The following is a 17,870-nucleotide window of genomic DNA, read 5'->3' on the forward strand; positions in this document are numbered from 1 at the left end:
GTGGTGTGAACACCTACCTTGAAAAACTTTATTCTGTTCTGCTGGCTCTGAACCGTCCACCTTAAACTCATAGCTGTAAAGTACTAAACAATGCGTACGATAAGGGGACGTTTCTGAGAGGAGAGGTTGAGTTTTGGTGGGCAGCTCTCAGGCCTGGTGAGAGGTGTGCTCAGGAAACTGTTATCAACACAGACTTTAGGTGAGAGAAGTCATTAACTGCATTCAAAGATCCTCTTTTATCTTCTCCCTCTGGAAGTAAAGCGCTTCTGTTCTCCCGCTGGCCGACAATGGATTCCTGCCAGATCCTTCTCTCCTGTGTCTCTTTGACTTTTTCAATGTCTGTTAAAGGAAACAATATTGTACTTGTGTTTATAAAGAAATAAACCTTATACTGTAGCTACTTCTCTATTGGTCAGTAGTGGAATGTAATAAAGTACATTAACTCTAGTACTGTCATTTAGTACAATATTTTTCTTTTAATGTATTCTACTTTATACTTCTCCTTCATTCTATTTTAAAAACCATTATACTTTTTAAAATTATTTCATAACTTCAGTTAGATTCAGATTATTAGCTAACACAAATTAAACCAACTAATAAATGCAGATTTTGACGTATAGTTAAAATATTAAAATATCCAGCAGTAGTATATGAAGGAAATAAAATGATCTCTCTTTAACAGAGATGATATACACATTAATGCATCTATACCTTTTACCAGTAATTGTATTTATATGATTCTGAAATGGGCCATTATGCATAACAAGTACTTTAATTTGTAATACTTTAAATTAATTTTAAGCTAATACTTTAGTACTTTTTTGTTTGTTTTCTTTTACTTCAGTAGAAGTTTTTTTACATCTTCACTAAATATGCCATTTATATATTTTCATTTTATTTAACCCTTCAGCTTTTTTAAGTTAGTCCTTAGAATAAACCTGAATAAAAGCAGCATTTAAAAGACTAAAAAGAACATTTTCTAAAGCTGTCAAAAAGATTATGACTCAATTTGTAACTTTTCAATTTAAGAAAAGGCAGAAAATTGTTCACTGTGGATTCAGTACCCCACAATAAGTGTTCATTTAGCTCTGTAAGAATTAAAGATATGAATATGATGTGTTGCAAGGAACAGGAGCGCCAAGAAGACAAATGTGACTAATTGTCATATAACCTCAGATTGGGGGCACGGAAGTGTCTAAATAATGGCAGCTAATTTGCCTTGTATTGTGTTTTCCTGATGGGTTTAAATTGAATGAGTCAGGATCCATTGTGTCGTAATGTGAAAGCTGGGGCGCTGGTTCACACCGGAGACATCCAAGGTCACGCTACTCCAACTGAAGGGGTGACGGAGGAGGGAGTGGGGGGGTTACAGGAAGGCAGCTGAGTCAATGGAAGGCCATTGGCACCAAATTCAACCTTGAATTATTGCTAGAGCTTCTCTACTAATCAAGATTCTTTTTGTGTCATGCACATTAAAGATTATTCATTGTAATCCTCCCTAATGCCTCTAATTGGGCTTTTATGACTTACAAACTGTATCTTTGTCTCTTTTTCCTCCTTCTGGCGTTTGTTTTTCTTCCTTCCCGCCACGCTGCGGAGTGACATTGAGCCTCTCCCTGTCGGGGTGCTCTCTTGTCTCACTCCAGTGCACATTTCCTCTGTCCCCTCTCCTCCTCCCCTACACGATGAGCTTTTGACTGAATACATTATCCGAGCTGTTGTTCTGTTTGTGTTTGTTTTAGCATCCGAGAAAAGAGATGAATTATTAATGATGACAGACTAAAAAACAAAGGGGAGAATAAAAAAGTGGTCTTCTTTTTGTAGGGGCGCTGCTGCGGCTCCATCAAGAGGCTGGCAAATAAGACTGGAAAAGGACTTAAAAACACACGCATCACTTCCAGTCATTTTGTTGTTTATTCAGCGATCAATACAATACTCACTGGTTTATTCTGGGAGAAATATACACTTAGTTTACTTAATATTTGGTAAACAAGACTGCATTTCTGGTTTATAGGCACAACGTTATACATTTGCCAACACTATATATTACAATTATTTCTGCCTGTTCCATTATTCTCCAAGGTAATTTGTTTTTATTTTTTAAACCGTGTGATTGCTTCGTTATTTAATATCTATGTAAACTCTTTTATTTGTACCTTTTATGTGCGCTTTCAGTTCCCCGCTGCGTTATGAATAAAGGATTCTGATCCTGATACTGTACCATCACTTCATAATATAGCTTTACCTCCTCGGAACACAAAATAAATCTGTAAGATTTTGTTGGGGCAAGCAATTTTTCCTTTAAACTAATCTTTTACTATCACTGTATTAAATCTAAATTACATAAGCTGGTATGCTAAATTACCTATATAAGCTAATATGTAACCTTTTAAGCCCCCTTTAAATGCAATTATGACAATAAGAAATCCCAATTTAATGTGGTTTGTACCCCTTTTCCTCGAGACCCCCACTATAAAACTTTAATGGTGCACCAATTTGAGTTAAATTGAGCCAATAAGGGAAAATAACTAATTTTGTAGCACATGCCTGAGGAGGAATGTTTGCATTTAAGGTCAGCTAAGGCAACAATTAATAGAAAATGAATTAAACACAATACCAAATAAAGAGAGATGCACAAGTTTGACATATTATGCAAACAATCTCACATGCTAGGATTTTAAAATAATCTTCTCAACAACGTGTACAACATTATTCCTTATTAAAACAGCTTGGATTGGACAGTTTGGATTATTCGGTGCAACATGTTGTAACAATCGTTGTCTGCCCCTGGTTTCTGTCTTAATACTCCCGTCAAAGTCAGAGTACCTGTCTTAATTTCCCTGATCTGAAGCAGGGATTGCTGTGCCCCCTCTTGGTTATACATCAGCACTGCATCGTCAGTCCAAAAGCTTCATTATGGCCACCTCATGTGATCATCAGAGTGATTCGAGTCACAGACGTACAGGAGGGTGGCACATCAGAAGCAGGGGACACATTGTTTCACTGTATAGGATCAGATGGCAGATTTGTCTAAAGAAACAGCCTGGGGTGACAAATTAACCGCGGTGATTGTGTCAGTTTGTCCCCGCGTTGAATGGCAGACGTCGGCCATTCATCACAGCACTTTAGTGAGGAGACTGAATGAAAAAAATGATGGAGGGACAGGGCTTGTCCACCGTCAAACCGCTTCTGTTCCTACTTGCTTATTTCCCCCTGCGTTGCCAAGCACCATGAATCAAACTAGCTTGACTTTGTGTCAAAACCACGTCCTCTACACCCGTTTAAAACACGGCAGCCTTGAGTTGTGATTGATTTTAACACCAAGCAGGACTATTTTTCCCCGTCGTTTGTATTTATAGCGCCTCTTCTTCGACCAGGGGAAGAGGAGAGAGAAAAAAAGAAAAAAGGCCTGCGTGTTTGGAGTTTACAGGATCAAAGAAGAGGTAAATATCATTTCCATAACATTTGAACCAGTTAACCAGCAGCACAATGCAGATAAACACTACTGTAAGCGCCTGACAATGCCAATGAGGCAGGAACTCTGTGATTTGCCGCTCCGCCAAAGAGGAGGGAAGCGAGCGCCAACATGGAGGAGGTCAAAGGTCAACTGCGCTCTCCCTGCATCACTTTCCAAGCCTCCCCTCCAGCGGTGGTGGTGTTTTAGGCAACCGAAGCTCACTTTTAGGGGGGGGGGGGGGGGTAGATCCCAAGGTGAATGGAAAGAATAGCTGCTTCCACACTGCCTGGGGAGGGCTACACTGCTTTGGGTGATTCACGTATTGATTATTTCTACCCAAGCATGGAGGTGCCATGTAAACACACATATATTAGCAGACTGCAACACATGTGCAGACACCGGAGTGGAAGCGCGCCCCCGGGCCTACACTCGCTGTTTTATAATCACATTCACCAGCTCGTGGGCATCTTCAAACCACAAGGCACATGCATCTGATGGAGAGCTAAATAGGACATGAATGAAGAGATGAAGGAATAAATAAATGATAAATGCGAAGCGCTGTTTGTGTGGGCCACATATCGTGGTATTGATCCGAGCGTTTTTTGTGGGTTTGTGGACGTTTTTTTATTGTTATGCTTGATCTGATGGATGCTAAATGTGTGGAGTTTTAATTGTTCTCAATGGTGCATTTAAGGTTTTATCCTAAGTGGGATGGAAAATGGATTCTGTATGCTTTACCATTCAAAGGGAAACTTTTATCTTTTTTATCACTTTCACAACTTCCCTCGACAAAAGTGTCTCACTGCCTTCTTTGGCATCCTTTAGTTGCCTTTGCTCAGTCTGATCTGATGGCTTATCTGATACACTATTGGCTAGCTGTCTTATTCTGTTGAGATGGAAATTACCAACGAGGCCTTCCACTTCAATCATTTGCATCTTTAAATAGTCCGATATATGTTGAAAGGCTCTACCAAGAGGTTTTAGAAGAGTTGCCTCAGTCTGCCCACGCTTTATTATACTGTTTTTATAAAGTCTCAATGTACAGAGGATTCATGTCCTGAGATAATCAGGAGCAAGCTTCATGCAAGAGATGAATTTCAATTGAAACCAGCTCCTGATTTCTTAATTGAACTTGAATTAATGTCTAGTCTTTACCCAGATTGGAGTCGTGTTCAAATGACCTTGACTGTTCGCTACAAGGTGAATCCTACCTTTAAGATCTTCTCCAAAAGCCAATAGATTTCAAACTCTTACATCATTTGCTTTTGTGCTTCTGCACTGGGAGTATCCTGCAGCGGCATATGTTTTTAAGACAGGTGTTATTTACTTCATATGAAATACCCTGTGGCCCCAAATTATTGCAATCAATTTCAATTAAAACATTACATTTTATCTATATTTACTAAATGTTGCTGCCATAGATTTGTGATGATAAAAAACGAGACAGAATACCATATAACAACTATTTATTGTCTTTTATATACACAACAAATATTTAAAAAAATGTATTCTTGTTTTATTCATTATGATGTTTTTGTGTCTATTCATTATGAAGTGTGTATTTCTCTGTACTTTTTCAAATTATATATTTTTTATTTCATCCCTAAATTATATTTTTGCATATGATTTAAAATTGGTAAAACGGTGCAATAGAGGGAATTTGGCTGGTAGAGATTTCGAAAAATAATGTTATGGCCTGACAACACATTATTTTGATGGTGTATATTTCTACATAAGTGAACCTGAAAATGAATCCATGGCCTCTTCATCATCACTTTAACCCTGATGTGGTCGCATGACAGACGTGTCCTCCAGGATTTGAGACAGTTTGTCCCTCTCTCTCTCTCTCTCTCCTGAGACAATAATCACCGTGTTCTTCTTCAAAGGTCCACGTGTGCTGATAGCATCTCATATCATCACTGGATCATAACTGTACATGACAGAGTAGCATTTCATGTTGGTCTACATTATAAATCCAGTTCTCTTTTGTCTGCATAATCATGATCATCGCTGCTCAGGTTGAAATCCAACCTTTCCCTAAAAACAGAGAATGCCAGAGTTGTCACTAACATTGGATATCAGTGCTTTGGGCAGAAAAAGAGCTGTTTCTCTTTCCACAGACTTTAGACTCTCCCTTAGGGGCGGTAATGGCATTCTCCATGACAACGGCGGTGTGACACGGCTGTGCCCTTGAGGGCCGGGCGCTCCCTCTGGGGGGGTGGGGGGGGGGGAAACACGACAGGGTCAACGGTCACCTCCCATCATCCACCAGCAACCCATCCTCTCTCCCCGTCTCCTCAGGTGGAATTGCAGAGAGAAAGAAAAGTCTTGAAGCTAGCCCACTCAGTCCAGGCCTGGCAAACGTGGAGCTTTAGCCACGGGCGGTTCTGGCGAGGTCTCTACCTCGCACAGCTCCTTGCTGTTCCTCCAAGGCCAGGGCTGGATCAATACGTATAGTGCAGCAGATTCTTTTGGCACCCAAGTATAGCTATGCAGTATCGCCCCGAGGTGTGGGTCCGTTAAAGACACAACAGTGTTTGCAAAGTGGACGGAGTTTATTCAGGAAGGTGTTGGCATAAAACTGATTTCAACACTGATTTGTTTTTGCAAGAAATGCAAGAAATTCTCATGTCATTAAATGCAGGTTTATTCTGGGAAAGTCCTTAGAATTGACAGACAAAGCATTGCGAAAAATAAATATTATAATAATGTGTCATGTGAGTTCATTAATGCTCTTGAGCCATAAAAAAAACAATATTAACTAACTTAAAGTGATAAAATGTGTCTCTTAGACTTCACATAAAATCTCATATATAGATTTGATTATTTTTTAAATAATACTGTACTGCCACCTGCTGGCCAAACAGCAAATCAGTTATACTGCATTCCTTATAAATTATAACATGTACAACCTAGAGGAAAACTAACTCTGGCACAGAAATAAAATAAACCTATTATTGCACTTTCATTTGTTTTACACAAACAAAAATTCTCACGTCAGCTTTGCATCTGCCTTGGCACATCTTCAATAAAAATTTAAAAGGAAGTAAAGAAAAAACAGGACGTTGTCTCTTCAACAACTCTATCCTGTACATTTGGCTGTGTGGACAAAATATTTATGTTCAACATAATCTAAAGTCCAACAAAATCAGACAGCAACGTGTCTTTGAACTAAAAAAGACAAGAATACAAAAAAGTCAGTTGCTTGTCATAAAACTGATGCAAAAATATTGTTCATCTACTTAGAAATGATCCAGGGACAGTCAGGCACCTACAGAAGAGAAAAAGACACAACTGAAAGAAATTTATATCACGGTTTTCTTCCAAATGCAGATATTAAAATGGCGACAAGATATACAGTCAGATGCCGATATTTATTTTCTGTCTCTACGTCAGACAGATGAGTGAAATACTATACTATGTTAGATGTTGTTTTTCAAAGGAAATATGAATTGAAAACATATATTTATTTGTTTAAACGATTAGGGGCTTATTTGTGACATTTCTTGAATAGGAGACTTTTGCTATCGCTTTGTGTTGAAATACTGTTTTCACTTTTCAGTAGTTTTTTTTATTATGCTAAGGATCATGTATTTTTTTCCATCAAATATGGTGAAAATGCAAACTAAATTACTACATCTGCAACTGTGTACAATTACTGGCTTTAAAACACAAAGACAAACCAAGCAAAAAAATAGTACAGTACTGCTATCTGTATCACATTAAAGCTAAAGCACTAAACTCTAAACTCAGTGGTCTTTGGAACTCACCATTTTGGTAGGGGGACCTGGGGGGTGATGGAGGTGTACCGAGTGGTCTGCTCTGGACCTGAGCGCCTAAACCCTTCCCTGTGCTCCTGAGACGGGACCTCTGCACGCGCAGTGCTACGGCCTCCGCAAACCTGGAGGGGGCTGGGTTAGCAGGCTTTCTGGAAGACTCCTTCTGATGAATCCCGTTGGAGGTTGGACTTAGTTGCTGAGAAGAAGACAGAGAGGAAGCATCTTCTTTCTCCTCTAGGGTTTCTTGAAAGTAGAAGGGTGGAGGAGGGGGAGGGAAACAGTCCTCGGCTTCTTCCTCTTCTTCTTGAACCACTTCCTGCTTCACTTCAGCGAGTGAACCACAATGGTTTACGTCTTTACTCTCAGACTGTCCATTGTGGCTTCGATCCTCAGCTTCATTCTCCAAGATGATCTGACCGTCACTTGGAAGTTCAGAAGGTTCGGGACTCTGGAAAGGTGTTTCAAATTGTTCTGGACTCCCCAAGGGTGGTTCGGAAGGTTCTGGACTCTGGAAAGGTGTTTCAGATTGTTCTGGACTCCCCAAGGGTGGTTCGGAAGGTTCTGGACTCTGCAAAATAGGTCTAGGACTCTGTAAGGATGTTTCAGAAGGCTCTTGACTCCTCATAGGTTTTTCGGAAGACTGTTGAATCTGCAAAGGTTTTTCAGAAATGTCTGGACTACCCAAAGGTTTTTCAGGTGGTTTTGGACTCTGCAGAGCCGTTTCAGAAGGTTCTGGACTACCCAAAGGTTTTTCAGGGGTTTTTGGACTATGCAGGGGTTTTTCAGAAAGTTCTGGACTCTGAAAGTGTGTTTTTGAAGAGCCTGGACTCTGCAGAGCCGTTCCGGAAGGTTTTGGACTACCAGAAGGTTTTTCAGGGGTTTTTGGACTCTGCAGAGCCGTTTCAGAAGGTTCAGGACTACCAGAAGGTGTTTCAGGGGGTTTTGGACTCTGCAAAGCCGTTTCAGAAGGTTCTGGACTCTGCAAGTGTGTTTTTGAAGAGCCTGGACTCTGCAGAGCCGTTTCAGAAGGTTCTGGACTACCAGAAGGTTTTTCAGGGGTTTTTGGACTCTGAAAAGCTGTTTCAGAAGGTTCTGGACTACCAGAAGGTTTTTCAGGGGTTTTTGGACTCTGAAAAGCTGTTTCAGAAGGTTCTGGACTACCCAAAGGTTTTTCGGAACATTCTTGAACCAGTATTGTTTTTTGAGAAAGGTCTGGAGTGCGCAAAGGTTTTTCAGGAGGTTTTGGACTCCGGAAAGGTGTTTTAGACGGTTCTTGACTCCGCACTGGTTTTCCACAAGAGCCTTGAATCCACAAGGGTGATTCAGAAAGTTTTGGACTACGCAAAGGCTTTTCAGGAGGCTTTGGACTCTGCAGAGATTTCCCAGGAGGTACTGGGTGCTGTAAAGGTGTTTCAGTCCCTGGTGGATCCTCTTCAGGCTCAGCAGTAGAACCTTCACTCTCAGGGTGATCTTCTACGGTTCCCTGCTCTGTGGTGAGTTCAGGATCGTGGGACTTCCCCGAGGGAACCACTTTAAACGTGGTCATTCTCTTCCTTTGTGCGGGATCCTGCCACTCATGCTCAGTTGGGAGTTTGTGTTCTAGAATAGATTCTACGCAGAGCCCCCCGTTATCCGAACGCCTCGGAGTCATGGACTTTAAGGAGGAGGGAGAGTTCCTCACACGCCTGACCAGCGCTCCTTTGGACATGGAGGACGTCAGGACTTTGGCAAGAGCAGAGCGGGCGTCAGAGAGGTCTCTGCCCCGAAACGAAGGCAGATACGTGTCAGTCACGTCATAGAGATGAGCAAATGAACGGGAGGAGGATGAGGATGAACGTAAGAAGGATGAAGAGGAACGTGGATGGGATGGTGATGGTGATGAAGACGAGGGCAGTGATACACATTCTGACTCGTCGCTTTCTCTCAGATCCTTTGTCAGGGAGTCTACGGGCGCTGGAGAAACAGGAATATTCAAATTAAGGCTCTTCAAAACAAAGAGGAAAACTTTAATTAATGTTAATTTTAAGCAAAGTAATATTATCAATGAAAGTTCTGCATAGAGAACACCAACATTCATTATTAAAATATAACAGTAACATAAGAAAATGGAATAAGTAACATAAGGGAACTTGGCTCAAATGGAAAAACTTTAGAAATCAATTTTAGTAGAAAATTAAGAGACACATTTTTTTTAAATAAATCAATCGTAAAGTTGATTTGATTAATACCAATTTTATTGTTATAAGAGAAATAACAATGAATTACGAATATAAACTTAAATGAATAAATAAATCAGAAAAAAGATGAAAGAACCATAATGAAACATAAATATATATAAAAAGTAAAATAAAAAGAAGAGAAAGAAATTAGCATAAAATACAAAGATTTGAAGTATTGATCTGTCTTATGGTATGTTTTGAAGTGTAGGCACAGCAGTAAGTTTACAAAAAAGTAATCCATTGAAAGAAAAACAAACAAAAAAAGACAAAAGAAGGACAATACAGAATTTCCACCAAAAAACAAGCAGACAAAATAAAAACAAGGCAAATAAATAGCTTTGAAGTGCAGTGACAGACATCCATAAAAGCCACTAAGTTGGAAATGAGGAAGAAGAGGCCTGCGCAGGGGGAGGACGGACAGGAGGAATAGGGATGATGGAAGGAGGAGAGGAAGAGGAGACAGCAGCCCTCAAGCCCCCCCTCCAGGTAACACAGAGTCTGTAAGCAGGGAGAGGAGAACGCTTTAGGGCAGCAACGTCTGAAGCTTTAAAGACACACACAGTGATGAACATGCCCTATTCACAGTCTGTGATAAAGTGAGTGTAGGAGGACAGGATGGAGAGTGTGATCAGCAACTCTTGGCTGGGAGTTGTTTTTCCTGCAGGGGATTGATACAAAAAACACGGGAGGGAGCCGAGACTGCTGAGGGCAATTAAGTTGGATAATTAGATTTTGAAAAGAGCATTTTCTATCAGCTCAAAATGTCTGCTTTCTTAAACTGTAGTATGTGCTTCTGTGTTTCATTGTGAAGTGATTCTGGCTTAATTAAAGGTCCCTAATAACCTAATATCAGAATGGTCAGAATGAAAGGGAACAGAGGGTGGGTGAGAATATCACACTAATACAGGGGAGTGAGCACTCAGACAATAGAGGGATTTATCTTGGAACAGCCTGTATGAACAAAGCGCTGCGGGTCACTTTAATTGTCCTGAACGGGGTTAAATTGTTCCGACTGATAACAGCCGCGTTTCGCTCTGGATATAAAGCTTCTATTGGCTTTGACATTTTAATCTTGATTTAACTTCAATCTGTCTTGACCCGGTGTGGCGCTGGCTGAAGCCGTGAGGATTTGGCAGGTACAAGAATTCCCCCCACTCTAAAGCTGTTTGATTTTTTTTTACGGAAATACTGTAAAAGGTCAATTGGGATTATTCCACCAGCCTATTTCATATCCTCTGCTGTTTCAATGATGCTTCAGTGGATGGCAACATAAAGAGAAAGCTACTATGTGATGGTACTGACCTAAATTTATATTTTATACTTCTCAAATAGCCACATTTTACCCCCCCAGTCAAATTGAAACTTCAAAAGGTCTTTAATCATGAATGCAGGTCTTACCTTTGACCTCCTGGTGGCTGTTAACACAGGGTGGGGGTGGGGCCCTCCTCTTGTTGCTCCTTAAGGTGGAATCTGCTGACCTCTACGATGACAAACAAATTCCTTTTATTAGCGTGTTTTTTTCATCGAGAGCATTTATACCACCATTTTCCATCTTTATGTGGGAATGTAGCGTTACACATGACCCTGAATATCGAATATTTCATGGATAGACATCATGTGTTAAGAGGGGTATCATACACTAACACACACTCTTCTTTCCTTAGTGGAAGTGGGTACATTTCCACCCTCCCAGCACTTACCTGTGACCCTCCGACGTGACAGTCCCCGAGGTTGTTGGGGACGCTCTGTGAGGCCCCGATGGGCGGCTGAGGGGCCCGTCTCTTCTTGGGCATCTCCAATGGCAGGGTGTTCGAGGAGGAAAGTACCCGCACATTGTCTCCCACTTGTTTTTTGGGAGCAGGAGAAGCTGGGGCACTCCTCTCCCCTTCCTGGAAAGAGGGGGGAATATAGTTAGGAGCAGAAGACGTTAAAGAGTCAGCCATCTTTGACAACATGATGAAACACTGTACCGTTGCAGCTTTGTTCTTCTTCTTCTTTCTGAATAGGCTGAGGAATCCTCTGTTGTCCTTCTGTTTCTTCTCCTTTGGCAGGTCTATATGATAATGAAATATCTTGATTAGTAATGTAGCAGAAATGGTTGATCATATTTGAGAGTGTGTATGAATGTGTTACCTTGTAGTGGAGGTGGTGTGATGACCTCTGTTTGAGTGACAGCTGATTCAGGCAGAAAACCATGACATTATGAGGTCAGATTTGAACAAATATATATAGAAGCAGGTATATTTTAGGAACTAAACATCTTATTTTAGATGTTGACCTTAGGGTTTTGTCGAAGAAACTAAAAAAAACAACCGTGAAGTTCAAATGTAGGGTTTTTAGCAACAATTTAAGCAGGAAATATGTCTGGAATAGGCTGGAAATGGATTTAGTCATGTCATATCAATATGTCCTCTAACGTACCTGCTTCTTGGGGCTCAGGCTCCTTAGCGGCTGTGTCTTTGGCAAACACTTCCCTCAGTCCGTGCTCATTTAAGGTCTTGCTCAGGTCCAGAGGCTCTTCAGAATAAGAGTCTTTCAGTAATATGGTGGTCTCCACTTGAAACTCACACTTGTCACACACCGCTGGCAGCAGAATCTCAAGGGCCACTCTTGGATTGACTCGCACCACCGTCTTATGGGACTTATTGTAGTTTATCAACAGACGAACTGATGCCTGCAGAGAGAGATGATACGTACTGTTTATCTTATGCAACAATGGAATGAAAGTCTATGGCTTAAATTGTGTTTTTGTACAGATATAAACCACTTTTACCTCAGGCACGTATGGCTTCCTGATCTTTTCCTCCACCCCTCTGGGCTTCAGCACAATTGTCTCCGCTTCCAGGGAGCCAATAGGAGAGTTGGGTTTGAAGCTGATGTTGTTCTTGTTAGGCGAGAGAAACTCAACAGTGTAGTCAGACGGATTCAGATGGTAACTCGCACAGAGGGTCACCAGTAAGTCCATCACTGGTTTACTATTAAAAGAGAGTGAAGAATTGACCATCAATAACAGAGATTACATCCAAAGATCTTGCAAAGGTATGACAATTACAGGAGAAACTTTATCAAAACGCTAGAGGTGGACAAAGAGGAAATAGACCAAACAAAGGTATTAAAGTAATTGAAAAGGCTATTTATATTGTTTTTAAATGTTTCAAATCAATGCAGCTGAGCTCAGGATATTCTGATTTGTGTAGTATGGCTTAAGCTCCAAGACTATTGTATTCAACATTTCCCATAATAAAATCTAAACCAGCATGTGAATAAAACAGGTCAATGGCATCAAAAGTAGCATTAGCATTTAGCTTTGAAAATGAAAAAGCCGTAGTGCCTTTAGTTTTTGCACATTATCTGTATGTTTGTGTAAGACCTACCTTCCATGCACTGTGGCGTTTTTCTCCATCCCCCCTGGCAGAACCACAGACAGACAGTGGTCTCTGTCCAGTGGATTCTCCTGCTCACCCATCGCCAGATCAGATGCTATTCCCAACGTCAGGTAAACCTCCTGAAAGGGAACAAATATTTCAGTAATTAGTGTCAATGGGAGAACCATCCCTCATATTACCTCACACACACAGATGACATCAGGGTGGTAGTGTGAAATGTCTTACTGCTGCTTGAAGACATTCCAAGAATGAGATTAGAAGGACTAACTACAACTCCCATAGAGAAGGTACATCTAAACATATATTATTCATTGTATTGATGCAAATTTCATCATGATTAGTTGGTTTTTGATTAGGCATTTAGTATGTAAAACATGTTGCTTTATTTGTCCAACCAACAGATAACAACCCAAATAAAATCCTTTTATCTTAGAATATGAAGAAACCCAGCAAATACTGTATACCCTTTTAAACGGTTATAAAAAAGTGTGGTTACATTTCTGTGTGTTGATTAATGGCGTAATTGTTTCAACTCGATTGACTGTGGAGTACATCTGATTATTTTTACTCCAAACTGATGCTGCTTTTACAGATGATTGTTTATTAAAAAGTTAACCTACATCTTCCTTTTGCTACAGATACATCCTTATATGTGACATTTAAGGCTACTTATTTACCTGCCAAAACTTTGAAACGTCATTGAAATGGGGCAAATAAATAGTGTCAAACCTCAGCGGTTACCTGAAGAGCCTCTTTCCTCAAACCTGACGGTCCAAAACCAAATCCGCCAACCGAACTAGTTCCACAGTGTCGTTGAAAGCTGAGTTACAACCACGAATTTAAACGCATGCAACTTAAGTTTTCTACTGAAAATTACGAAGCGACTTGCTTGCAACGCTATCCTTCGCTTTTAAGATGAAGTTAGACCCTCCTCGTCTCCCATCTAATTTAACCGCTGTCACTTTTGCCCTTTGCCCTTTTGTAGGTCTTAAGTCAACGCCCATTCTGTACGTAGTCGTTAATAACCTTATGCTAATTTCTACTAGTTCTAATTATTACGATTTTCTATATTGTATTTTGTTTTCTAGATTTATAAAATAATTTTTTTTTTAAATAGAGACTGATAGTTTGCTAATAAAAACGGTAGCATGTGTTAGCTTAGATGCTCAAAGTAGAGCATATCCACATAGGTCTGTTAATAGAAAAAGAGAAATAATATTCAACGTAATTTCTCTGGTAAACTGCTCCATAGTTAACATTGTTTCACTATTATGTTCTTTATCTTACATGTTTGTGTTCCTATTCTCATGCTATTGCCCTACCAGTTCTGTTAACACAAGATTTATTTTACAACATAATATTTTGTGTTCATAGCCTAATGCTTATTCCTATTAGTTAAGCTAAAAACAAGTTATTTCTTTTTTTATTTCTAGACAAACATATACAGAAACTGCAAAAAACAAGCTTTAAAGTAAGCTAATAATATAACTAGCATCGGTGGACTGTCCATAAGAAGAAAGAAATAATATGTAGTGTTATTTTCCTGACTTTATATAATAAGGACACCATGAACCCTGTTTTTTTATATCAACAAACAATTTTATTTATATAGCTGAATAGATCCAAACCATCCTGTCTTTCCTCAGCCTTGTTGTCTAACAGTAATGCTGGCTTCCAAATAAGATTACAGTGTTTCTATAGTAAGAGGGATTAGGGCTTTTAAAGGGCTGCGTCTCCCTATGCTCCCATATTTGGAAACCCTTAACTGATTATAAATGCAGCCATAGCTTTTCACACTTACCCGTGTCCACCGATTCTTCCCATTCTCTGTTACCGTCCTCTTCTGTTTTATTAAGTGTTTGAAGAAGAGAGATGTTCTTCCCCCTGTAATCCCTGTTTAGCAGACAAACCACCACACCTCCAGGCCCTGCCCCGTCATGTGACACTCTGTGCATGTCTGTGTGTCCTGTGAGAGTACTTGTGTGTGTGTGTGGGGGGGGGGTTATCTGCATGGGCATGTGCATGGTGACCTGGTGAACCTGTCTGCAATGAGAATGCTCTCCCTTGACCACATCAATGATATAAATAAAGAAGAATACTACAATTTGTAGAAAGGCCCTTAATCCCACTGATCCTCCAACAGCAGTATCTCATCTGACAGTAAATGCAGTTATAATGTTGGTCTTTTTTTGCACTTTCGTTCCGCTGGAAAATCACACTCTCCTGTCACTCCTCCTCTCCTCCATGTTTAACCCAGCGGAGTGTTCATGCCTTTCAGGGCTTTTAAGATCTTCTGAGAAATGTAGTAAATCACTTATTGTGTCGAAGTAGGCAGGTTGCGAGAGAATTGTAGACCAAAAATAACCCTAAGAGTGCATTTCACCATTGATACTCAACCTTGACCCCATCAATTGTCACAATTGTTTCATTTTGTAGTCTGTAATCATAGCCCCTCCATCAAGTCTCATGTGGAGTATCACTTACTCTCACTATAGGTGGGAATGGGTAATTATAGAACAGTTGTTCATCAAAAGCCTTGATTAATGGAATTTCTATTTATCTGATAAGTCATTCCACCCATAAAGAGATCAGTTGTTAGCCTGTTAATGACTGAAAGACAATGATTGTTTGTAGTATCGTGCAAAGCACCTGATTTGTCTGAATACATTTAGTAAACAGTAGCAGGCAGTTAGTAGGAGTTTTAATCAAATGAAGCCAGGGAACACAGGCTCACACCTACTGTAATCTTGTAATCTCATTGTGAAGTCTGTCGGGGAGAATCAATGGGATTGTGCTGCAGATCAGTGTGTGTGTGTGTGTGTGTGTGTGTGTGTGTGTGTGTGTGTGTATGTGTGTGTGTGTGTGTGTGTGTGTGTGTGTGTGTGTGTGTGTGTGTGTGTGTGTGTGTGTGTGTGTGTGTGTGTGTGTGTGTGTGTGTGTGTGTGTGTGTGTGTGTGTGTGTGTGTGTGTGTAGGGGTTAATGAACTGCTTATGATGACTAACAGATGAACAGAAAGCCTGTTAGTCACACTACCCAGTCTGCCTCCATGTCTCATCTTTTGTGAAATGGAAGAAATGCAGTGTCTCGAGGACAGAGATGGATTTAGCCTCGGCCTATAGCACGGTTTCCATCCTCATTGTGCGATGGCGGGACAATCAAGCTTTATTTTTCCCGTCAGAAGGAAATCAAGATGGCAACAATATGAATTTGTTTCCTCTTCTCGACATTGGATGTGTAGGTCCACTCTATTGTTGAATACGTTCATGTAAACTCAGGAAGTGTTTACCCAGCAGTGCACAGAATATGGACTGCTTGATCTATTTTCTGTTTTATATAAACTTGTGAACCGTCTGTTTTTCCAGCTTCACTATAAAGAAAGCAGAGCAAGAAACAGAATGCTACATTAGAGTGTTGCTGCCAAATAGAAGCCTTCTTATTAAGTGCTACAACAACTTCAGAGAGTCAAACATGACCACATAAGTGACTGAAATGCCCATCCTCGATATTCACCTACAAAATATCAGTGAAAGAGACACATACAGATGAGGAAAAGACTCAAAATGACCACAAATAGACGCAGAAAGGGGTCAAAACAACTGCAAGGAAAAGCAAAACTGCACTGTGACATGAAAAGGGGCAAATTCAAATACACAAAAAACTATTATTGACTACTAAAAGACAACAACAATTACAAAGTGACCACCAATACACGCAGTGACAAAATCACAACATAAATGAACTAAACAAAATGACCACAGATAAAAACGAATTGACCACAAAAACAGATATAAAAACCGATGCGCAATGACTACTAATAGATGCAAAACAACAACTAAAAAAGGGAAATACAGCTGTAAACTCTGTGTTTTTATCCTTCCTTGGCCACAGCCTAACTCTGACTTCCCACTGTTTGAACATGGCTTCCAAATGCATCACTTTGTTTCTAATGAAACATGCAGCAATGTGACAGAGAGATGTCGATATGCCGCTGAGGAAACATTGTTCACACTGAGGGAATACAACCAGACACACTGCACTGTTTACCCCTTTTCCACATGGATGTTTCAGTGTTATGTATAGTTACATTTATTTGACCACGTATTATTAATCAGGAGTCACTCTTGATGGCAAAAACAGATACATTCTGCAGCAGAAAAACATAAATAATATTATATAAATTGCATTAATGCCTGCTTGTAAAAGTATTTTTAAAGGAGTTGTCAGTTGTTCATATGGAGATGTGAAAGTGAGAGTGACATGCTACTCCACTGAGTACCACTCACCGAGGGGTGGAGTTTACACACTCTTTTTCAAATCTTAAATTGAGTTAGCCCACTTAGTTGAACACAGCGCTATGAAATAGATTCATATGTGGGCTATTTTCAGAACATGTTATATCCCTGTATTATAATTTGTTGTCCATTTATGTGTTATTATTTTATATTTTGCAGATGTTAAAGGAGTCACCAACTTTAATTGCTTTCCATAAATCATTAGTAGATTTAACTTGGAAGTGTAAAGTAGCATAGAATGCAAGGTGAAGCACTCAAAAATGAACTTAAGTACAGTACTCGAGTAAATATACTTAGTCACTTTTACTTTGTACTTTCTGTCTAAAACACAACTCACCTGTCTGCTGCATTCGACACGGTGAATCATCAGATCCTCCTTCGCACTCTCTAAGAGCTTGGAGTTTCAGGCTCTGCACTTTCCCTCCTCACCTCATACCTCGAAGACCGCACCTACAGGGTAACTTGGAGAGGGTCCGAGTCCGACCCTTGTCAATTAACTAGAGGGGGCCCTCAGGGCTCTGTTCTTGGTCCCCTCCTCTTCTACTTGTACACAAACTCGCTCGGATCAGTCATTAGCCCGCATGGTTTTTCATACCACTGCTACGCTGACGACACCCAATTCATTCTGTCCTTTCTCCGCTCAGAGACCCAGGTCGTCGCACGCATCTCTGCTTGTCTAGCAGACATCTCTCAGTGGATGTCTGCTCATCACCTCATGCTCAACCTTGACAAGGCT

General features: G+C 40.3%; 1 protein-coding gene across 2 annotated transcripts; it reads right to left on the reverse strand.

The window, feature by feature from the left end:
- Positions 1–6,086: 6,086 nt before the first annotated feature.
- On the reverse strand, positions 6,087–13,777 carry LOC307031933 (uncharacterized protein). Of its 2 annotated transcripts, none has more exons than XM_079669523.1 (10): positions 13,583–13,777; positions 12,830–12,960; positions 12,229–12,430; positions 11,877–12,129; positions 11,589–11,630; positions 11,426–11,508; positions 11,156–11,344; positions 10,854–10,935; positions 7,228–9,189; positions 6,087–6,728 (listed from the first exon to the last, which is right to left on the reverse strand). In XM_079669523.1, exons 2-10 carry the CDS (start codon positions 12,919–12,921, stop codon positions 6,721–6,723), a joined length of 2,913 nt encoding a protein of 970 aa, XP_079525649.1. In that variant the 5' UTR covers positions 12,922–12,960; positions 13,583–13,777; the 3' UTR covers positions 6,087–6,720. The 2 variants fall into 2 exon arrangements, with proteins under 2 accessions (XP_079525649.1, XP_079525650.1); XM_079669524.1 differs by having other exon boundaries at positions 13,571–13,777.
- Positions 13,778–17,870: the final 4,093 nt, after the last annotated feature.

Source organism: Notothenia rossii (genome assembly GCF_949606895.1).
Source record: "Notothenia rossii genome assembly, chromosome: 3".
Lineage (NCBI taxonomy): Eukaryota > Metazoa > Chordata > Actinopteri > Perciformes > Nototheniidae > Notothenia > Notothenia rossii.